Source organism: Podarcis vaucheri (genome assembly GCF_965113315.1).
Source record: "Podarcis vaucheri genome assembly, chromosome: 6".
NCBI classification, from domain to species: domain Eukaryota; kingdom Metazoa; phylum Chordata; class Lepidosauria; order Squamata; family Lacertidae; genus Podarcis; species Podarcis vaucheri.
Window position 1 is genome coordinate 54,497,214 of NC_138764.1, and position 24,689 is coordinate 54,521,902.

Sequence of the window (24,689 nt, forward strand, 5' to 3'; positions counted from 1 at the left end):
CTCTGATAATGCAAACAAGGTTCATAAATTGAGAAATAATTTACAAAAATTGCCAAAAACCTACACTCAACGCACACTTTGAGAAAGAAAGAATGCATAATTTGGTCTACCGACAAGTATCCCAATATGTTCTGTAATTTTAACAAAAATACTGTTGCAACCATTTCATCAGCATTGCAAAAATCCAAAATAGTTTCATGGAAGTTTAACAATAGGGAGTGTTGCAGTGGCTAGAGCCTCTATGCACCAGAATAGGTTCTGGAGAGACACCAGACGTAGAGGCATCAAGCACTGTCCTTAACAAAAAGGAAATACCAATAAGATTTCTCTCAGCAGCATCATAAATCTAAGCCTATTTCTTGAAAGATAACATAAATATTCAGATCATGGTTTTCAATTATACTACTGTTTTTCATTTTCAGTCCAGGATTAGGCAGAAGGCTCACTTACCTCTCACAAATCCAACCAGAAACAGTTTCATTTTACCACTGGCCAACCATATTGGCAAGTAATCCTTAAATCATGAATCTGCATAAAATGTTTGTACTGCTAAAATTATGAAGACCACATGGCACATAAAAATGTAAAATACATTCAATTTTCAACATGATGATTTAACAGCCTGCTTTGTTTCTTATTCAAATGCTTCCAAAAGCCTAATTCCACAGTATCCAGGGACGCGGACTTAGAAAAAATATTGGGGGGGCCCGGGAAAGCTCATGAATAATAAATAAGCTCATGAATATGCAAATAAAGTGGCTCCGGCCCTAAATAGGGCAAGCCACGCCCCCCAGCCAGCCGATTGGCTGGCTGGGAGGTGTGGCCAGTCGGGATTCCCCTGTTCTCGCTGGATTTCCGGCAGTGCCTTGGCAGTGGCGGTGGTGCTGCGAAGCAGCGAGGCAGGAGCCCCCGCCATTAGGGCGCACGGCTGGCTGGCTGGCTGGCTGGCGAAGGAGCAGGTGGGGAGGAGGCGGGGGACGGCGGCGGCGCTCTGCTGGAAGGGCGCCCGAGATTATTGGGGGGGCTGAGCCCCCCAAAAAAAATTTTTGAGGGGGCTCGAGCCCCCTCAAGCCCCATGGAGTCGGCGCCTATGACAGTATCATCCATGTTTCTGGAGAGGCCTAATGCGCAACAGTATTCCATCATCCTCAGCAACCATGGGCTTTTATGTGCCCCACCCTTTGTTCCTACAAAACATATAAAAGATCCAAAAATATATCTGATAGATTTAGTTACTATTAAGACAAGAAAGAAATGTATACTTACAAACTTCCTCTTCTAGGGAGACTAAGTTCCTTCTGTGGGAAAAATACAAACAGCAAATCAATCAAGCTGATGAGGACAATGAGGACCAGCCTGCTTTTGATCAAGTAATAACCATGCAGCTGTATTACCAGAAGTCCAGGTATAACATTGTCCCCATATGCCTACAGCCAAACATGTTACAATTTGGATTTTACAAGAAGCAAGAGTTGCTGAAATACAGAGGTATTCTGTAGTGCTCTTCTAATGTGCAAAGAGGAACCTCACTGATGTCAGTAAACAGTACACAACATTCCTAAGTTCCCACTTCTTATAAACATCCCCATTAGCTCTGAGAATATAGCTGGTCTGGTATGCTGGCATTGTGTTTATGACTGTTATTGTCACAACATTAAGACTATCTGTAAACATATTTTATAATTAATTTTTTAAAGCATATTAAGCATATTAGTGCATATTAAGTGAAGCTAAGAATTTTTTTCACATTGAACAGATACAGTACATGCATTGAACTGTTTTCACAAAGATGTTGGGTGTAAATTAGACGTATGATATAGAATTCATTTTTAAAAAATGCTTCTGTTTCAGATAAACCTATTTATTTTTATGTTGTAAATATAATATTTTACCACTAGATGGTATCATTATCCTACTTGACAATCTTGCAATATAGATAGGTAAAGATTAGTAGTGTTCTGAAACCAGAGATATTTGCGGTAAACGTTTACTACAGAAAAAAACACCACAATTATGCTACTTTTTAATCCTGGGGGAAACTTACCTATTTAATGTAATTCTGACATTTCATGCAATTTTATTTACCAGACTGCCTGCTGAGTTGTTGTTTATGCCATAGCCAGTTATATTGGTCCACTGAGTCTATATGGTTTACACTGCTGTAATTCGAATGGACCTTTCGGATCAGTTTTGCTCTTTCCTATTAACAGCAAACCGTTTTATCTTTGGGCTCAGGGTTGCATCCAAACCAGGATTCATGGTTCATTTCACTCTCAGCAAGCTATAATCTGTATGTTCTTGTTTCCTCCACACACTAGCAAGGTGGAGGAAAAATAGTTCAAAAAGTCACATTCACAATAAACCATTAACTATGCTGACGGTGGCATGTCAACTGAGCTGGCAGTAGCTCTCTGGGATTTGAGACAGTCTTTGGCAGTCCTACCTGAAGATACCGAAAGTATGAACCTAAAACCTCTTGCCTTAGAAGCATGTGTTTTACCCCACTGAGCTACAGCCCTTAACCTTAATTTCCATATTCTCTTTGGAAAATTCTGATTGCATCCTGTAACGACATAAAGGTGAAAATATTCTTCCAGTTCCTTGTGCTTAATGTTGGGGCACCCTCCACCTCACTCTCCCAAACCACGGAGGCATCCACTGTCCTTTGAAAATTCTGTATGAAGGAAAGCAGTTTTCCTTGAAGTCACAGCCATCAGCAGCTGGAGGGCTGAACCAGTTACTCTTCCTCTCTTGGAAACAGTTTGACTCTATCTGCTCAAACCTCACTTGCTGTGGATTTCTTGGATTTGGGTAGGTAGAACCTGGATAGTTAATTATCTGTCTCCAAAGTACAATGACATGCAAAATCTGTCCTGACTATCAGACTGTTGGTGATGCAAAGCACTAGAAACTGTCCTCACAATGTGTGATGATTAAGGACAATTGAATTAATTCATCTCTTCCCTTCAAATGTCACTTAAGAAAAGCTTGGCAATACTTTACACAGCTATATATTCATGGATACCAGTAGGAATCACAGCAGGGAAATTAGTATGCCAGCCTAGCTAATGAAGCATTTCAAGTTTGGAAGCTGCATATTATTGGTGTCCCAGCTTACTCATAGCATTCTGAATGTACAGATAATATGAAAGAATAAGGTCTTTTGCTAGTTAAGAAAAAGGTTTCCATCTACTCATACAGAAATAACAACCTAATAAATATACTGTCAAGCTGCGACCAGCTTTAACCCTGGTAGTAATTCTCCACAGTTCAATAAATCTATTCCTAAATGTACTAATTATGTTTAATGCTTTGTCTCAAATAAACCCCTGCATACAAATTAGAAGGAAACATGAAAGCACAGCTGAGTCAAGTGTACTGTCCATTTCTTAAGAGTACTCTGGCTGCCAAAACACAAATTTAGATTGCCCTAGTTACTTCAGTCTAGGTGTGTTTTAAGGTTGTAACAACCTTACAAATGTAGTTATTTGCACAAAATACTATACAAGTACTAAGTCCTAAGCTATTTAAATACATATAGATATAAACCAGCACTTTGAGCCAGTATCATTATTTAAGTATTGGTGAGATAATGTTCCCTATTGCCAGCCCAACAGGTAACCTAGCAGCCGTGTTTAATACTAACCGAAGCTTCCAAATGATATTCAGTAACAGCTCCACATGCAATGCATTGTGGGAGGTCCAACTGAGAAGTCACCAAGGGACACATAACTATGACTAGGTTGTCTTTGTCCAGGAAAGGTCATACTTGATACCCCAGGAACAGCTGAAAAAAGGTAAGTACCATGGGCTTCTACTGGGCATCCAGTGACAATGGTGAATCGGTTGGTACCTCCAAACATATCTTTCAGAGGGAGAGCAATTACATATGGAGCACCTCTGCCCTGATAAAACAAGCCATTAAGTTTCACTTAATTGGCCCTCAAGCAGTCCATTAATGAGCTCAATTTAGAATCTCCATGGCCTCCCTTAAGTTTGATGGAAGGAGAAACAAATCTGGGTGTTAGAAGTTAAGTGTGCCAATCTCATTTCATTCAATGTTTTCATGAAAAGCCTAAAAAGTATGGGAGACAAAATGGAACAAGCAGCAGTCTCCCAAATACCACTTTCTGAAACTGGCCATTCAAGTAGGGCTGGAACCACTGAAATATAGTGCTCCCATCCCAAACCAAGGCAGAGCTGCCATTGTCAAATAGCATCAAAAGCCACCTAAGGATCCAACAGAATGGGCTTCTCTTGGGATATAATACATAATACATAAGAATGACAAAAAAGTTCCTAAAATGAAACCAGACTGAGACAGCTCCAAAATATCAGCTCATCCAAGGGTGCCTGCAACAATCACTCACTCAAGACTCCTTCCCAAGCAATAGAACCAATATCGAAATAGATTTCCACATCCTGATTTAACACACAAATGCACCATGTGAGAGCACTGTGTGTCAGCTAATCCTTACCCCTACAGAGGGCAACCAGGTGGGGGGATAAAGCCGAAAGAGGAGGAAGTGTGGCAGAAATAGTGAAAAGGGGGCCCTGTGCGCTTTTGACTTTGACCCTACCTAATTTAACTCTGGCTCTCCCCGCTTCTGGTTCAAGTTACCACTGAAGGACTGTGGCAATCCAAAGAAAAATGTTGCCACCCTACCTCATAACTTCTGTGAAATTATGCTTAATTTACCAATTGGCCCAATAAAAAACATTTTCCTTTTGCATCAGAACCTTCTTTTAAGATTCATCTATATTAAATTTTCACTTCTCTCACTAACTTTAGCGCAAGATTTCAATGACTACATCACATTTAAATGTTTCTTCCTCGTTACACTTCAGACTAGAATTCCCAAGCTGCTAAAGGTGCAAACCTCAATGACACAGCATACAGCAGCAATTAATCAGTACTACCAGGCAGCATTATTATTTTCTTTTGACAAACCACCGCTTTGTTGGCAAAAAATGTTTAAGAGTGTACCAACTGGCATTTCCCTAGTATAAAAACATATTAATGGCTCATATTTCCAAGTTCAACAAGAATACTTGGTATTAAGCTTATTTATTTTGGGAGAAGTCAATATTATGTTTCAACGTGCGGTTATTATGAAAGAACACAGAGGGTTCAAATTACTAATTCTTCACTGGTCACCATAAAGAGTATTTTATTGTGCACCTATGTTCATGGAGCAATCACAGCTCAGATGTAAGAGCAATCGGATTCGATTTTCCAGTGTTCAGACCTGCTTAGCTCCTAGAAAAGCAGAAATTCCCACCCTCTCACCTACTACTGAAAACTTCACAAATGCTGAGAAATTAGAACAAAAAGGAAACCACTCATTTTCAGTATATCTTGTGAGGCTTAGGAAAGCAAGTTGTGTTTCTACTGTAGCATTCTCAGAAGAGCATTACTTGATCGGTATCTGGCTTTGAAAGCACGCAGGCATCATAACAGCAGCAGAACTATAGTACAATGATGCCTCACATGATAATGTTCTAAACCCTCTTTATGAATATGAGCTTTTAGAAACCACTAGTAGAAACAGTATCTATATTCTACAAAGAATACTTGAATAAGCACACATTCATCTTGAACAAAGCATGCTTTCCAAGACTGGGCATGCATCAAGAACAAATACATCATCGCTGCTGCTACAGAATATGACCAAATCCAGAAACAAACATGTGCTAATTTAGTCTCCCCTCCCCTCAGTATGATACAATTATTAACTATGACTTCTCATTAAAGTAAAACTGCAGTTTACTGCTAAGCAATTTTGAATATGTACAAAACTATGGTAAAAATGTGTGGGGTAAGAGATCGAAACCAATGATACAAAACATAGAAGCCGTAAATTCCCCAAGTATAAATATTTTGTCATCAAAGCAGAAACTGGTGGAATTCTCTTTCAGGTAATTTTGTTACTAGTGCTTGATATAAAGTGACACACAAACCATTACATTAAGTTGAAAATTCATTCACAAAAGTTATGAACTTAGTTGTTTTTTTTAAAGTGTATTGTGTCACCAAGAAGCCACAAAACCCAAAGTAATTTGAGATTTAGGGAATTCTACATACTTCATGGCACACAGAAGTGTGGCCCCAGCTGAATGTTCTCATACCCCACTGTAATGAAGCCTAACAATGTAAAAAAACCCCGACTGTTCTTCTCACTTACCTGTTTTCACACCTGTGTCAAACCTTTAATTTTAAGCCCTTCAAAGCAGAGCAAAGACTTGCCTTCTTGCAGCAAGAAAAAAATGCCATGCATACTGGTAGTGCTATATAAAACATTAGTAACTTAGCACTTTGCTCACTAAAGCCCAGTCATGACTGGTTAAAAAGGTCTTATCTGCCTATGAATATACTGATGGTTTGGATTCCCCCAACATTACAGAGGGGACGTTGCTAATAGTATCTACTGTAGTTTTCGCTCCATTACACACATTTTTTTCTTCCTAGAAAGTAAGGGGAAATGTCTGTGCGTGTTACGGAACAAATGCTTCCCTCCTCCATGGTTTCCAGCGGGAGAAGAGCCGCTAAATGGGGAGGAGAGAGGGACAGAGTGCCTGCTTCTTTAAAGGAGCAAAGCGGGAGGGGAGAGGAGCCGCTTACACGTGCTACATGTGCTAAATTCATGTTTAGCCTTCTGTATCACTTCTGCCTCCAATAAGCTCACAAAGCTGTGGCCCTCCAAAGAAAAATGTTGCCACCCTACCTCACAGCTTCTGTGAAATTATGCTTAATTTACCAATTGGCCCAATAAAAAACATTTTCCTGTATATACAGAACCTGTATAATTGATCCTGATAGACCTTCATTTTCAGAAGAGACATATCACACTGTGCACCAGTTGCCATCTCCAAGCATTTTTTAAAAGCTGTCCTATACTAATGTCATTATATAACCATCAGAGCAAAGATATGAATGACACCTGCCAGGCTTGAAACACTAGGTTCTCAGCCTTGCAGACATGGTGGAGCCATCATTTCCTACATCTTCAGCTGATAAAGCAAATCCCCCCCCCACTCCCTTTTATCTGTGAACATGTGAGTGTGGTGGATTTGTGAAAAGAGTATGCCCATTTCCAGCCATACCTAGTTCGACCCTTTAAAATGCCTTAATTAAAAGACAATGTTCTGTTCCTCAAAGCATTGCTCATAATCTCTAGTGCCCTCTCTGTACTATTCCACAAGGCTCCATGTAACCATAAGGGAATATCTGCTTGCTCAGCTGAAGCGGAACAAAGACTTGATGGGTTTTTTCAAGTGTTTGACCTGAACTCTTGAGCAGACCAATTTCTCCCTGCATTTCCCTGACAAAAGAAAGAAAAAATAATTAACTTAAGGAAGAGTGGTAAACAAGCAACGGAGAAAGTACAAGCAGCTGTTGTAGCCAGACTGTGGGTTTTTTACTTAAATATTAAATTTTCTGATGCAGAAGCATCAGAACGTTATCAAATGCAATCCACTGATCAACCAGAGTGACAACTTTCTCCTTCCCATTAAAACACTTTTAATAAGCCCAGAAGCCGAATATGCCTCAGCATGTCTCAAGCCTTTCATCTAATCTTCATAAAACATTAGCTGCAGATCCTTCCTCAGTACTTGCGCTCCCCCGCCCTCCACTTTTCCACTATTTCATTTCCCACCTTCTACAACTCCAAAACATAAGCACTTATTGCAGTGAGTCATGTGAACATATAGGCACTATCTCCAAGCAAGGATCTGGAAACTCTCAATACTTCAGAGAAAGTGCAACAATACACCTTTTCAGCTTTAATTCCATCTAGACACCAGGACTACACCACCATCCAGTTTTGCTGTTCTCAAACAACTAAATGTTCTGAATTTTATTGAGGGGAACTCCTTTTCTGACAGGCAGAGAAGTACGGCATATGTACCAATAGCTAAAATGAGAGGAAAGCTAGCTTTCTCACCTATTCATGACAAAGCAAAAGGGCATGTACAACGGTGGCACATGGCCACAAAAATTTAATGACCACTGCATGGTGGAGTGGAAGGTGGACAATTCAGGGAGGTAGCAGAAAAAGGACCATTTCTTCCCCTGTACTAGATGGTACTCAAACTCACAGGTCATTCTGCCAGGATGCTGAGGTCCAGCGCCGAAGGCCTTCTAGAAGTTCCCTCACTGCAAGAGGCAAAGCTACAGGAAACCAGGCAGAGGGCTTTTTCGGTAGTGGCGCCCGCCCTGTGGAACGCCCTCCCATCAGATGTCAGAGATATAAACAACTACCTGACATTTAGAAGACATCTGAAGGCAGCCCTGTTCAGGGAAGTTTTTAATGTGTGACATTTTAATGTATTTTTTATCTTTGTTGGAAGCCGCCCAGAGTGGCTGGGGAAGCCCAGCGAGATGGGTGGGGTACAAATAATAAATTATTATTATTATTATTATTATTATTATTATTATTATTATTATTATTATTACCAATGACTGCTGGCAGAGAGAACAAAGGGCAGCAGCAGTTCAGGACATAGCCCTGTTCAATAAGCAACATAAGGTTACCAGATGTCCCCGTTTCCTGGGGACAATCCTCAGATTTACAAATCAGTCCCCATACAAAATCCATTGAAGTTGGAAAATGTCCCCGAATTCATTGAAAAAAATCTGGTAACCGTAACGTCAGAGCATTCGCAATAGTAGTCACTGTAGAAAAAGACTAGTTTTCTGTGTGAATGAAAAATATATCAATCTGGATCTAGCTGCTAATATGTTGAGGCGGTGGGTAGTATGGATCCTGGAAGATGCCCTCAAAATACTGCTGCCATGGCAGGATTCCTGTGTTATCGACTACTGCTTTTTGTGAATAGTTCTGTTGTGTTTTTCTGCATATCCTCTCCTTTGGAGCTCACTGCTTACAATCTTCCTCTACATCAGCCCAGCCATGTCCAATTTCATACTAAACTCTTCAATAGTGTATATTCATGAACCACATATATATATGTACCTGCAATTCGGGATAATACAGCATCTGATGGAGCAGACAAGAAGCCATGAACACGTATGTCATAATAAATCTGTTAGTCTTTAAAGTGCTGCAAGTCTGGGGGTTTTTGCAAGAAACTAACACGACTTCCCCTCTGGAAATCAGTTCTACTGAATAGATCAGCATGAAACTAGACATGACAGGGCAGCCACATTTCTCTTTACCTATCCACCCTATTCATGCATAAAGCAAGAATAGCAGTCTCATTTTTACATCAAAGCGAATGCACAAATATGGGATGGCAAACTCTTCCTACCTGCCCTCACCATACCTCTCCATGCTCCATTGCACCAGACACATTTCTCCAAGTTTAGCTCATTTCTGATTTCAAAAACAAGAGCTCGTGATGAGGCAAGGGGAAGGAAGGGGAAAGGCTCACCTCCTCATACCTAAGCATTCATTCTGATGCTGTTCTTATTGTACATTCCTTGAGACAATGATGTAGAAGGTGATTAACAAATTAATAATAATAAATAAAATAAAGAATAGACACCTACTCTTGCTATATAAAACCACTTTGAGGTTGTTGTTTACAATCAAGCAGAATATTTCTAAATAAATAAATATACATAAGCATGACAGACACATGCATGAACAAAGGTGACCGCTTTCATCATGTCTAGTTTTGACCTTTTAGGGGAAAAGATCACAAGATCTCCAAAAACTAAACCAAAGAACTCTCTTTTTTTGTAACTGTCAGAAAAGCAAACTGGCTGCCCCTGCACTCACTGGGGTTACTGTAAGTGACCGCAGACTTATAAACAAAGCCCAGGCTCCAAAGATCCATGGAATTATGTTTGTGTACACACGTACATGTTGATTCAGATTTAAGATTACATTATCTTCTCAAATTAGCTTTACTAAAGTCGAGCTCCCTGCAGGCTTGGGCAAAACAGCTGATGAGCCTCTGTGGAGCTTCCTCAGAATGCACTGTCAAAGCTGCATCATCTGCAAGCAAGACCTCTCAGATAAGGGCCTGCCACACTTTTGTTTTGGTGTGGTGATGTGCCAGGTTCAACAGACCCGTCACTCCTCAAATGAAAGTACACACCGCCTTCAGCCAAGCTAAAGGCATATGAGAGCAACAGGGAAAAGAATATTGCAAAGGAAACTGGGGGAAGGCATTCAATGTTCTTGTGGAAAAATACGGTACATTCATTCTGTAAAGCTTAGGTGGGCATCCTATCTTGCTGAGCAGTGTGAAAAGTCCTTTTTGGCTGAGTCCTTTTGGGATGGGGGTGCTCAATTAGGCTCATTTGTATAGTGATAAAAACCATGGTTTTGTATTTCATCTGAACTGGACTAAAGAATTCTAAACATGGCTTTCTGCTTTCTTTTTCTAAACTATATGGTTTTATCAATCTTTGCACTATGCTGATGAAATCAATACCAAACCTACCATTTACAAATAAATTATTTTTACTGTTACAAATCAAGGAACCAGGGAACCAGGCACAGGACTTTCTTGGTAGTGGCGCCCAGCCTGTAGAACACCCTCCTATCAGATGTGAAACAGGTAAACAACTATACTACTTTCCAAAGACATCTGAAGGCAGCCCTGTATCAGGAAGTTTTTATTGTTAATGTCTTACTGAGTTTTTATATTATGTTGGAAGCGGCCCAGGGTAGTGGGATAACCCAGTTGGATGGACAGAGTATAAATAATAAATTATTAGTATATTATTATTATTGTAAGTCCCATCAGAAGGCACAAGATTCCTGCAAAGCAGGGAGGTTGGATTAGATGGCCCTCAGAGTCCCTTCCAGCTCTACAGTTCTGTGATTCTATGAAAGCTAACATACCAATTTAATCTAGCAGATTTTTTTGCACACAATATCCAAAAAGACTGGCAAGACAGTCTGAAAACTATACAGTCTGCACTACACCTGCATGCAAAGATATATAGTTAAGCACATATTGGAATTTTTAGTTTTAAGTAGAGGGAGAAGCACAGCATAATCCTATCCATATTTACACAAAAATAAGCCCCACTGTGTACAATGAGTATTTCTTCCATATAAGTCTGTATGGGACTGCACTCTTAACCATCTTAAGGTTTAATTCTCAAGTGATGGATCTTTGGTTAATGCATCATAATGAAAACATTAATACTTTGTAATTCCTCCTTAGTTAATAAAATGTTCAAGGGAATTAACTTCTGTGATTGATCATTCTACTAAGCAAACCCCACAAGGCAAATTAAACAACTACAAATGGGTAATTAACCCAAGTTGCAAGTCAGATGGTTTCCAGCTATTCCTCATGAGAGCAAGATACAGAGATTGGTAAAGAGTCTCTCTCTCTCTCTCTCTCTCTCTCTCTCACTCGCACACCTGATTCTAACAGAATTTTGCCTTCCATGCTAACACATGATTTGAGTCACTTCCAAGAGTCATATTATGCTCTGGGTTCTGCACTTATGGGACAGACAGTTTATTATACATTCTGGGAAGGGTCAGAGTTGACAATTATCTACCATTTAGATGGCTGCCCAATAAAGAGAACAGAATGATGGCTTAAAAAGCAAAATATTATTCCTTAACTGTATTACTGTAAATACTTCATCTCAAAATATGTTATTATTGTAAGTTTATTCTGTGAAAAGCACAGTCTCATCTAAACAAGTTTTTTCTCAGACTGGTACTTTGGAGACATAGATGACACATTATAAATAGCAAACCAGCTTGCCAGAGCTTGATTTGAAAAGGACTTACCTTAATCAGCTCAAGAGCAAGGATATTTATAATGGCAAGATGGCGATAGCGGCTGTGACTGCACTTTTGTGTTTCCCTGCAGGGCTGGCTGTGTTTGCATTTTGTTTTGTGCTCAATTTGATTCTCTGGGGAGGAGTAATTGTTCTTTTATTTATCATCATTGTTTTTGGTTCCATTTATTATATGATTTTGCGACTGCCGTTTTTCTATTCCTTTTCACCACTTTTTTTCCTTCTCTCTTCACCTACAGTGAGGCCTGTCTAGCCAAAATCAGCTTTTTGTAACTGAACGTAGGAACCATTATACAGTGTACCTGCCTGTGCCACCAAGATCAACTGTACCCTAACAGTTAGAGAAGCATCTTTCATCTGCTGAGGAACTATGGTTCCACCAAAACTACTGAAAGTAGCATATTGATATATTTAGCTGCAAGATGCTGCAAGCAAGTAACTGCAGTGCAAATACACTGAAAGTTACACATTGGAAGAAGACAAGGGACTTTTCTAACAATCTCTGAATTACAGCTCTTAACTTAAAGACAGTGATGATAGAAAATCTGCAAGCAAAGAACTAATTGTTGAGTCTCTCTGGGATCAAGCAATGGTAATTATCATCATTTTCTCTGGGAAGCTAATGAAGAATTCTGTTTAACAATGACTTTGTTAATTATTTTGTTTCCATTTTGTCCGCAGGCATTGCTTTATTGTCAAATATTTTGTCCGTCTTAAAGTTAGTATTTGCAATCAGTTGAGTACTCTGCATTTTCTTACTGTTTCTGCAGGGTAAATTATATGGTTGGGCTCCAAAGAGATATTTTAAGGACACCTGAGGGCTTACGTATGCCTAAAAGACTTTTTTTCACTGAAAAACAGCACTCTTGCAACAAACACATCTCAAAATTCTGTTTGCAGTTTCTCAGATGCAAAAGTGATATTCTAGGTGCTATAAGGGGCTGAAGTTCAAGAAGCTCAAGCCCAAAGCCCCCTTGCAGTCCTATATTGTGTCCTATTACTGGCACAAATCTGAGTTTGACTATGCTTTTTTGCTGCCGACTTTTAGTTTGTATGTTTCAGGTATAATTTTTGGAAATATTAAATATATATATAGTCTGAGGTTCTAACTCTAGGGCTACACTTACTATTAGATGAGTGTGTGAGTCAAGTAGAAAGGTTAAGGGATTGATTGAAATAAAAGAGCCATTTAAATCCCATAATTAATTTAAAAATTCTTATTTTAATCTATTAAATGAAGACAGGCTTCCTATCTGAAAATATTACTGCAACTCTTAGGAAAGAATGAAGAGCTCCCCATCTGTATAAACAATTACTGTTTAGGCAAGAAAAGCATTAATAGTAACCAAGACAGAACGGGATGAGGTTATATGAACTCCTTGAATAAAGAGCATTCCTTTAGGATACATTTGGAACAGATTTACAAAACTGAATTATGTTGACTGTGGGACAAACAGAACTTCAATAATGTTACCCCCAAATATTTTGGGATCTAGTGTCTTTACTGTATTCACACTATTTCCTGGATAAAATTATAATCTTGAAATGTATGTCTTCCCTTTGGTAGAGTTGCATAAACTTTTTTCTAACTTGCTTTTGGTGTGTATGCCACTATTATTTTTTTATTTAGCTATTGATAACCCACCTTCAAATTTCAAATCCCCTAACAAATGGCAAAAATAACCTTCAGTTAAAGAAAACACAAATAATGACATATTTTAGTTGTGACTTTTACTCAAAATAAAGTTAATTGTTATGACCCATCAGGGAAAAAATCCATATTGAAGCAATATCCTTTCTTAAGTAAACCAAACTGTCACAAAAATGACACTTATGTGTTCTACAGAACTCTTCACCAAACTAGATGGTAAACAAAGTGGGGCTGGGGAGAAAATGTAGAATACAGGAGCCATTAGGCAGTATCCACCTAACAAGGGGTTTTAGCTGGCTTTTGTATTTCTAGAGGCGGAGAATCAGCTATTGAGTGTTTCTCTCTCCCCAAAGACCCTGGTGCAACTGGAAACCTACAGAGCCTCATTTAATGATCTGCGGTATCTGTCCACAATCCATCTTAAGACTCTTACAGATGCAGATTCATTACTTTTACCAGCCAACTTTTTTCCTCTCCTGCTTTATTAACCTGATGAAGAGTTCTGGAGAATTTGAAAGCTTAAACTATTTTGTGTCATTTTGGTTGACCCAATAAAGATATGGCCCTAAAAGAGATCCATTTCTTATAGGTCACTTACCTTCACTTTCAAATAAAAGTCATAGGGACTGTGGTTTTCTTTTAGATACTGAACCAAGTCAGAAATATATTTCCAATTCACTTCAATTCATAAATGGCTATTACATCCTGATGTAAGCAGTACAAGAAGCCTATTAATGCAAGAATTAACACATCTATCCCAGACATGTACAACCCAGTTACTTCAAATGTTCTCTAAAGCCTTCCATGCTAAAGCAATTACCTCTCCTAGCCATGTAACTGATGAAGGAAAGGGCAAAAAGGATCAGTACAGAATCCATTATCACCTCCCTGCTATGCTAATCTAGGTGCCATACTTATTTGAGCTTCAGTGATATTAAAAGAAGCATTTGTCTGCAAAACGGTTTTTCTGACCATAACTCCATGCAATCAAAGCCTCTATCCTGAACAGCTGACTCCAACCTTTCTATAACTTAAAGTAATATGAACATTCAAAGTTAAAAAATATTCTACATATAGTGAAGAAAATGACAAAACAAGGATAGATGCAATTTTACCACAGTCTTAAAACCCTAACTATAATATAAAAATGGCAAAGGCAAAGAAGGAAATGCATAGGGGAAAAGTTTGGGCATACCCAAAATTCCAATTTGTGATGCAGAAACATTTATATTATCACTTTGAAAATCATATATTTCTGCTAATGTTTCTCTTCTTTTGCTTTTTATTTTATTTCCCTCTTCCTCTCTTTATCTCTATGGTCCCCTTCTTTTCTTTTTTCTTTGTTTTGTATCTTTTGTAGTTGTAATTTTACTGTATTATGAGAAAATCTCAATTAAAAAATATTACTACAAAAAATAGAAGAAAAAAGAGAAAATGACATATTTCTAAAATCTAGCACTATCAAGCTAACTTTTTAATAAGTCACATTTTCATCCTGAGAATTGAATAATTCATTTATTGAATAAAAAAATAAAAGCATGAATTATTGAATTACATGCAAATTTCACAATGCAGAATACCTAGAAGCAAAGAATATACTTAGGAGCTTGAGGACACTAAATGTTTTCTATCTTTGACATATTTAGGCATGAGAACTTTGGAGGATTACAGAAAGAATCAGCTTTGTTTTTTTGTGTGTTTTCATTTCTCAGCTTTCAGGTTTCCTGGGGGTAAAAGTAATAGTAACATACAACCAACAACAGGTTGCCATGATACACAAAAATCCAAAACTAAAATGCCATGCCAAGAAGGGGGTGAGCTGGACAACCCAAACTGTAGGCAGGAAGTACCTGTTCCTGTTCTGCTGCAGAGAGAATATGTATGAAGGATGCAGAATACACCATAATGTTTCAACTTCCCTTTGTGCAAATTTGGTTACTTTCTTGTTTGCAGCAAACCATAGCCCATAATTCCATTTTAAATCACAAACCATGTTTTGCTCTTGCTCTGTAAAACCAGGATCAACCTAGTTTACAAACCTAGGGCAAACCATGCTTTGAATGTTCGAATGAAATGGCAAACTATACATAAGAAAAAAACTAAATAAACACCAAGGACTGCACAAGGACAGTGAAAAGGGAAGCTTAAAATCAACACTCCTTTTACTGTCAGACCGTTAATGCACATTAGCTAAAGAGAGAGAAAATATTCAACCCAAGCATGGCCAATGGTTTTTTTTAAAAAAAAATACAATTAGAATCAATAAAACTATTGCTGATTTTATTCTGAAAACCTTAAAGGCTTTGTCCAAATTAATATCTAGCAGTAACAATTGTCTTCATCCTTCTTTCATGTTGGATCATTCTGGATATCCAAATTCTGCACCCTCTTGCTCTACCTCCCTCATCTGTCAATAATCAGGAAAAGGGAGGGTACAGAAACCAGCATCAGGAAGGCTAGCCAACCCAGTGGACCATGGAATAAAGGACCAGAGGGTGAAAACAAACCATCTACAGTGTCCACATTTTTGTTTTCAAACTGGAACTCTGCATATTCCCTGTACTCAATAAATAAATCAGTAAATTGTTCTCTAATCCTTTCTTTTCATTGTCTATTTAATACTATAAACATTACATCATATCCAGAGTGAACAGCAGAAACAAGATCTATATTTCATAATATTAAACAAGCTGACAATCATGTTTTCAATCATGTTGCAATCAAGAGAATGCAAATAGAAGGGCAAAATGCAAGATATCATTCAACTTGGACAAAAGCAATTTAAGACATTTATGAAGGCAGTAAATGCCATAAATCCAGTGAACAGAAGCCAATTATTGGAGATCTCTTACAGATACCAGTCATCTGCCAAAGAGCTATCTACTTACTATGCATCAGTTCAGCAAAGTTGACAATTGCATTTTTCTTCTATTACATTTTCATGACTCTGAGATAAGTATATAGCCTTCTCTTCCTTTAGGATACATGCTTTCAAAAAGATCAATAAACTAATGTACCTACTGAAAGCAGTAATTATAGCTGACCAGGAATTATTTAGGACAGAAGGAAAATAAATCCTTTAGGAAACAAATACGGACAGAATGTTTTTTAGTAAACAATCCAGTCCTTACTCCAGCAGTACAAAGGAATAATATATTTAAACACTATGCACGTATACCTCCAGATTTTTGAGTTGTTCAATATACATGAGCCTACATGCCACCCTGGCTGAAAGCAGGTCAAATGTAGGCATAAACTCTAGCTATTTTCTAACTCTAGTAGGGCATTGAGAGTGTGTAGTCAGTGTGTTCCCTCCCATTTTTCCTGTTAATGTGAACTATGGTATAGCATTATGTCTGAACCAGCACTAATTAGTTTGCTTTTTAAATCAGGTTAGAAACCAAGATTAAAGCTAATTCTGCACATTTGTGCACACGTAACCAACTGTGTGAATTATTAGTTAGCTGGATTAATCTAGCTGTCAACTGCTGGCTCTCAGGAGTGAATGGACAAAGGGCACCAGAACAGGAACAGAGGCGAGAGAAGAGAGTTCAAAGGTTGTACAAGGAACAATTTTGTAAGGATCTACAGTGGTACTTCGGGTTAAGTACTTAATTCATTCGGGAGGTCCGTTCTTAACCTGACACTGTTCTTAACCTGAAGCACCACTTTAGCTAATGGGGCCTCCTGCTGCCGCTGTGCCGCCAGAGCCCGATTTCTATTCTCATCCTAAAGCAAAGTTCTTAACGCAAGATACTATTTTTGGGTTAGCGGAGTATGTAACCTGAAGCGTATGTAACCTGAAGTGTATGTAACCCGAGATACCACTATATAAGCCATATCATATAAAACCAATTATAAAGGCCCTCTTAATCTTTAACACTCAGAGATGGTATCAAATTAGTAAGTTGACAAGAGAAACAAAAAGGACAGGCGAAGCAGCATAAAGTTATATATATTTATAAATATAAAGTTATAATAAAAGGAATACATAAACATAATGATATTTTACTTTACAAATGTCAGCAATATCATAAAGTTGTGTCCAATGTTGTGTCTCTACCCATCCTGCAGCCATCCACACACCCTCAAAATCTTCTCCAGAGCGTTGGAGGACCCTCCAGAGCAGATTTTCAGGGTGCACAGAGTGCTGCAGAGGGCAGGAAGGGAAAGGAAAGGAATAGGTCTAAAACAGCAAGTGAACCAGAAAGGAAAGACTGTGGAGTAGAAAGGAGCAAAGCTACATAGTAAGTGGAAGAAAATGTGGGACAAAACATGTTATACAGATCTTGTATCTAATAGAAGGCAAAACAATATACAGATATTATACCTAATAGAATATTTAACAATATCTAATAGAAGGAGAGGACTATCCACTTCATGTTCAGATTGAAATATTTCCATAGGCATCTTGATGGCCATTGTGAGAACAGGCCTTTAGACTGATCTGTTAAGTAGTTTCTAGCATCTCAAAAAAAGAAAAGAAAAATTCGGCATCTTAATTCCTGTTCTAACCCTGCAAGCAGATTCTATCTTTAATATTTGTTTTTACTGTTTTATTGTTGTTTCATAATTCTGGTTTTGAATCGCAAGCTGCCTTGAATAAACTTTCCTGTAGAAAGGCTGCGATAAGTTGTACATTCCTAATGCACAATTTAGTCTTATGTCTCCTGCATTACTCACAATTACTATCCAAAACAGTAGCTCAACAGCATGGACAGAAAGACAGACAGACAGACAGATAGATAGAATTTAAAGTTGATCCTTGGAATAAAATACTAAAAGAGAAAATAATTCATTGGGAATTATAGAAGAGAGACTAAAGCACTTTAAACAACAACAACAACAACAGTATTTTCAGTGTCCTTATTCCTCTTCTACCCTGCAAATGGGTTCTCTCTATCTAGTATTAAATTACACCCCAAGGGCTCATTTTTATTCAGTTTGTCATGTTGCAGATACAATAGCCGGTACACATAAACAAGCATTACAAATGAAATATTGAACATAAAAAGAACAGTATGTATTTATCAAGATTCATGACAAATCAATGTTTGCAGCATAACTAATTTACATTTATTGTATTCACCTCTTAAGGCAATGTGTAGGGCATGTTTTTTCTTAAATCAGTCCCATGGGTGTTACATTCCATTCCATGTTACAACAAGCTTTAACAAAAAAGATTTTATTACACCACTCCATCACCTGTCTAAACTTAATCAAGCACAACATTGCTTTCTGCAACTCTACTGTACTCTCAACATCCCCAGGGACTTGACTCGTACTAGTCACTTTGGAAGAAATATAGCAGCCCAGCACGCCCAATTTATTAAAATTTACAATTGGGTAGTCACCAGTACTCAACTGGAGCATGTTGTTGTCATGTGGCGGGGGGGTTACTCCTTTCTACAGCTGAGTACAAGGGATTATTATTTTTATAAGCAAATATTTAGAACATCAACTTGAACGTGGGGCTTTCTTGTACTTTTATGCCAGCAAAGTGGGAAGCAACAAGGTATTGGGAGGGGGGGTGTTAAATAATCTAGACTTCAGTACATTTGGAACTTCCACCAACATTTAAAACCAATTATAGGCGTAATTTCTGCAGTAACCATCCCTAAAACGGTGGGATGGCATCTTGTATGCCTCTTTCCAGCAACTCTTGCAGCCAACTCTTGTATTACTCCGCTTTCCTTTAGACGACATCAGCGAGGCCGAGGGGGGAGGGTTTGTCGTCTGGGAAGCCCAGGACCTCCCCGGGCTTGCACCCCAGAAAGGTCACTTTGTGGTTGCTAACATAACAATAACAAGGGAGGCAGTAGTTATCAGTTATGGGCCTCTACAGCTACAGCAGGCATTGTGATTTTCCAGTGGTTAAATTTCGCCCCGGAAGCACATTCTATTGTCTTTGGAGACAGATGCCAACAATACAAATACTATTTGAGGCAGGAGGATCAGAGTGGGTAAGAAATTAAAATACAATAAAACTATCAGGAAACTGCACAATTGTGTGTCAAAAAAATGCCTTGCTTCTGAAACACGGTCAATGCTATACAGTATTTGACAAACATATAAGGCAGAGGAGTTTCAAAAATGTAGCAAAAGTATCAAGAATGTTTCTCTATGCCCATGAAATTACAACTATGTATGTGGGTGTTTTTGTCAAGAGGCATTTTTAGTCAATTTCAAGGCTGTGAATAGAGGGAGAGGGATGTCCCCTATACAATGGGTGCTTTTTAGTTTTACCTGAACAAAATATGCAATGCAGTATCCCTCCCTGCCCCCACTTTTAGTCTCTCTTGATTACTACCATTTCCCCAACCTTTTTTTTTTTTTTTTTGCAAGGTTGAGCTTTGTCAACTTGCTGTAACAAGACAATGGGAAAGGAAGAGATCACTCCATCTCAAACCTTTATTTTTGTTTTATTTGATGTATCCCATCCCAATAGGCATGTGGATTACGGGTGAGTTACAAATGTTCTTAATAAAATAAACCTCTAACAAGCTCCCACATTTCCTCTAATCAAGGGCCTCTGCCCTAACAAAGCAAACTCTGCTCCTGCAATCACTACCTGTCATAGCAATGGAAAAGAAAAAACTGCCTTTGACTCCCTAAATCTACAGCAGCTCAGTCAAGATAAACACATAAGCCCAAGATATGTATCGGAGACAGAACCTGGGGCCTTTCAGGTGCTGTTGTACTACATCTCAAAGCATCCCTTGGCTGATGGGAGTTGAAAAACATCTGGAGGACCAAAGGTTCCCCATCCCTGATCTATATAAAAGTCAGGGAACAATAGCAATTTAGAGCTGTACAGAAGGCAGGCCAGTCCCTTATGAAGATAATTCCTATCATGTCCAAATAAGGGTGTTAAGCCTTTATTCGAAGAAGGGTGCTCAAATATGAAGAACATACTACAACAAGGAAGCAATCTAATTAAGTCTGCCTGGGAGAAAGGGGTGAAACTAGAAATAAAACAGAAGCACTCTAGTTCATAAGCTTGAGCCCACTCATATTATGAAACGCAGTCTTGAAACAAGTTCATTTCTTTCCTTACCTTCCCAATAAAGGTAAAGGACCCCTGGCAGTTAAGTCCAGTCGCGAATGACTCTGGGGTTGCGGCGCTCAGCTTGCTTTACAGGCCAAGGGAGCCGGCATTTGTCCACAGACAGTTTTTCCAGGTCATGTGGCCAGCATGACTAAGCCGCTTCTGGCAAAACCAGAGCAGCGAACGGAAACGCCGTTTATCTTCCCGCCGGAGCAGTACCTATTTATCTACTTGCACTTTTTGGTGTGCTTTCAAACTGCTAGGTTGGGAGGACCTGGGATTGAGCAATGGGAGCTCAACCCATTGCGGGCATTCAAACCGCTGACCATGGTTATTCAGTTTAGATCAATGTCCTATTTGGTTCATTTTAAAGTATTAATGAGAAACCTCTACACAAGAGCTTTTTCCTCCAACTACTACAGTCAAGTTCCAACTGATTTCTTTTACATCACATCTCATTTGCTGAAACATGCCAGACAACCTTCATCATCCAAGCTATCATCTTATTGAAAACCCAAATAATGTTATAAGAGGAGCTCATTTGCCAAAGCAGCATCTGGTCTACTAAACTAATCTGATTGCAAAAGAGCAAGAACACCAGGAAAATGAGTCACTAAGCCGCTTGATTAAAATAAACTGAGGACTGTTACCTTTTCTCAATCACCTAAACTTTGGATTTATGGCTGTGCCATCTCAGTCTCCCTCCAAAGTCAGCCACTCATTTCTCTCAATAACATATATAGCGGCAATTGTGATGACTTAAATTCAAAACACATCCACTGATTGAACAAGAACACACAATATGAAGTACAAGAAGCAGAAACTATCTTCTATTTGGATCTGTTTATTCATAATACTTAATACTATGAATCCTCAGATAAAAACTGACAGGGTAGTAGTGTATTATGAATCACAAAACATGTCGGAATTGTGAATCTACTGAATAGGAGATAGACACCAAATAAATTGCTCTAACAGGAAAAAATGCAAAAATTTCAAGAAATTGTCACTAGACAAATAAACACTTGAGCAGGGTTGCTATTCATTTATTTATGCAAGCTTGTATATCCCACCTTTCCTCCAAGAAGCTTGAAGTCACTTACATCAGAGGTTTTCAACCATGGCTCCCTTGACCAACTACATTCTTTTCACAGCACCCCTTGCCTGCAGAGTTGGAAGCCCCTCACCCCTTTTCGAACACACTCCCTTGTGGAGTGTTCCTTCAGCCTCCTCTCTTCTCCACTCTCCTTGGGAGTTCCTTGGTCTCTAAGCTGCCCCTCCTACCCCAAAGAGAGGTGCCTCCTCCCACTGCCCCACAGGGGCCTGGGAAGCACCCCCTGGCCAGTCCCAGAGGCACCATTTGCCTGGGGAGCTTGTAGCCAGGGTTGCTGCAATGAACAGCTGTTCAAGCCTTTGGGAGGAAGAGACACGAGAGGGCATCAGAGGATGGGAGGGAAGGAAAGAGGGACAAAGGCCAGTGTTGCCAGCGGCATTCCTGACCATCATTCAAGGCACCCTAGGGTGCCACAGCACACTGGTTGAAAACCACTGGCTTACATGGTTCTCTTCCTCTGTGTATTATTCTCACCATAAGCCTGTGAGGTAGGTTAGACTGAGAGATGGCGACTGGCCTGAAGTCACACAGTGAGCTTCATGGCTGTGTGCGAATCTGAACGCTGGTCTCCCAGGTCCTATTCTAACACTAACCACTATACCACACTGGTCACTGCAAACAAGTTGCAAGAAGAGACAAACACCACACTCCAATACAGAGTTAGATAGCATCTCTAATGGGAGGTACTGTGGATGATGCTCTGATGCATTTGCATTCCTGCAGGACATGGTGCAAAGGGGGCAGTTTTACAATCTATTTTGTTCTGTCAACTCTAGTCAAGCACAGCACTAGGGCCTGTAACACACATCCATTAAGACCTCTGCAATGGTACTTAACAAGGAAAATATTGAAGTTGGGGTGGGATTAGGAATAAGAACTATCTGACAGAAGAGATATTAACTATTAACCTAGACCTGTTTTCACACTACAGTTGCTATACCATCTATACTGATGTTGCTATGCCATCTGTACTAATCCTGTTAGTCTGCTTCCGGCATCAATCAAGACAGGAATTAGCAAAATTCCCATTTGAATTGGGGGTGTCAGCATCACCAATATACCTAACACAGAAAAATGTTGTGGGAGGTTAGAACATTGGGAATCAGTCCCTTCTGAAAATAAGCTAGGGAGACCATGAATGTGTCATTTAAGATGTGTAAGACAACAGATAAACACCTGCAAAAAAAGGTTATTGCTAGTAAACCACACCTTGAAGCAGAGGATCTGAATAGGTAGACCATTCCAGTCCTTACCAGACACATATAAAAAAGGGAGTATCATGTAACATTCTGATCTCTTCAGTCCTTTTAAAATAATAAGCAGGGTTGACAACAACAAGGTTGATAACCAATTTCTGCCTCTAGGCATCAGTTTTGCTAAGCAAAATGCATGCTGCCTTCCTGCGAGATGCTCTCTCTCATTAAAGTGACAAGTGAGATTTCTTACATAGCGAAGATGGATAGCAGAGCAAATTAGAAAAAGTCAGCTTTGTAGCATGCTGGCAGCATATTATGCTGCCAAGAGGGAAAACTGGTTCTGCTATAGACTAGGGATTTCTGGCACAAACATGGCTGCATCTGGGGTGATATTAATAGAAGTGATATATCCTATTTCTCTAACGGCCACAAGGATTCAAGCAATTATTATTTGGCAGTACCAACAGAGGCTACCAAGGACCCTGTTGACTATTTACCACCACCAAACTAGGAGTAAAATAACCAAGCCTATAACATTGATACAATATGGTGCAGATGAAAGGACAGAGAATAAAAGTAAACATTAGTTTACTCAACTTATTTTGCACATCAGCAAAACACTAATAAAGACTTTTCCTCATTGGTTTTGCTTTTTAAACACAATCTACGCAAATCAAGAGCAACAAAGCAAGTGCACAGTATTACTTTAAAATGCAATTTAAAGGACTGGATAAATCAGAAGGTCATTAGAGAAATCCTGCACAGAAGGCTTTCACTGATTTCCTACTCACATTATTCTTCTCTAACTTGTCAGCAGAAAACTACTTAAATATTATAAACAGTAAATAAATAAAATCTAAATGCACGGAACTTGGGAGTACCTAAAAACTTGACAGGATTTAGAAGAAGCTAGCTGATTAAAAGAACAAAATAAAACAGAAATCTTAAAATCAACTTGAATGATTACCGTCACACTCTTGCAAGCATCCATATCTCAGTAATCCCAATCCACGTGTGAAATGTCTTGTAAAGGTGATTTTCGCAAATTTTGCCCAGTCTCCAATATTCCTCCTGTGCACATGTTTAACAGTAGACATTGCTCATCATTTAGCACAAGAATAATGTGCGATAGCAGGCCTTGAAGTTGCTCATTGCCCATCTCTTTGTCTTCTCCTCTGGAGCAGTCACAATAAATTCTGAAGCTTTCACTTCCAGTATAGAATAACTGCTATTTATATAGTTCGATTGAAACAAGTCAGCTTTAAACATGATTTATAAAGGCAGATTTTTTGTTTTGTTTTGTTTTTAAACAGCTAAGATTAACTACGGTGGTACCTCTAGTTACAAACTGAATTCAGTCCGGAGGTCCATTCTTAAGCTAAAACCGTTCTTATTCTGAGGCGCACTTTTGCTAATGGGGCCTCTGGCGCGCGATTTCCATTCGCGTTCTGGGCCAAAGTTCGCAACCAGGAGCAGCTACTTCTGGGTTATCAGAGCTCATAACCTGAAGCGTTCATAACCAGAAACATTCATAATCAGAGGTACCACTGTACTGTTAAAGCTTCAGGCAACACTTTAAAATATAGCTAATGGAAATTGGAAGCATTAGTTTCTGAATTCCTCCTTGTGACTGTGCAGAAGGATGAGGCAGAGTCCATGAACCTGAGGCTTGATAGGGTTTCTCTATATACAGTATAGTCAATGGCATTTGGATGTAATGGTGAACTATGGTTTATACTGCCACTACTTAGTCTCATGAGTTCCCCTCTCCTCCTCTGACACAGCTACAAGAGAGAGATTGGAAGATGTTGCTTCCATTTTCAATTAACCACAGTTTAGTTTTATGTCAAAAGCATTAACTATATCTTAATTGGTTTGTTTCAATCAACCAACCATAATGAAGACTAAACCACAGTTTGTCCCAGTTCAGACATAAC

At 39.0% G+C, this 24,689-nt stretch overlaps 1 protein-coding gene and 1 long non-coding RNA gene across 4 annotated transcripts in view; one reads left to right on the plus strand and one right to left on the minus strand.

The window, feature by feature from the left end:
- MAST2 (microtubule associated serine/threonine kinase 2) overlaps positions 1-24,689 on the minus strand; it is a 150,027-nt gene that overhangs the window by 87,034 nt on the left and 38,304 nt on the right. Inside the window, exon 4 of the mRNA XM_082226711.1 lies at positions 1,267-1,298. Within this exon, the coding sequence (XP_082082837.1) occupies positions 1,267-1,298 (32 nt within the window). The remainder of the gene's footprint in view (positions 1-1,266; positions 1,299-24,689) is intronic.
- On the plus strand, positions 3,684-15,999 carry LOC309534569. 3 transcript variants are annotated; one of them, XR_014220780.1, is made up of 3 exons: positions 3,684-3,797; positions 11,983-12,335; positions 15,816-15,999. It is a non-coding gene; the product is annotated as an uncharacterized lncRNA (long non-coding RNA). The 3 variants fall into 3 exon arrangements; XR_014220781.1 differs by lacking the exon at positions 3,684-3,797 and adding an exon at positions 11,767-11,867; XR_014220782.1 differs by lacking the exon at positions 3,684-3,797 and having other exon boundaries at positions 11,771-12,335.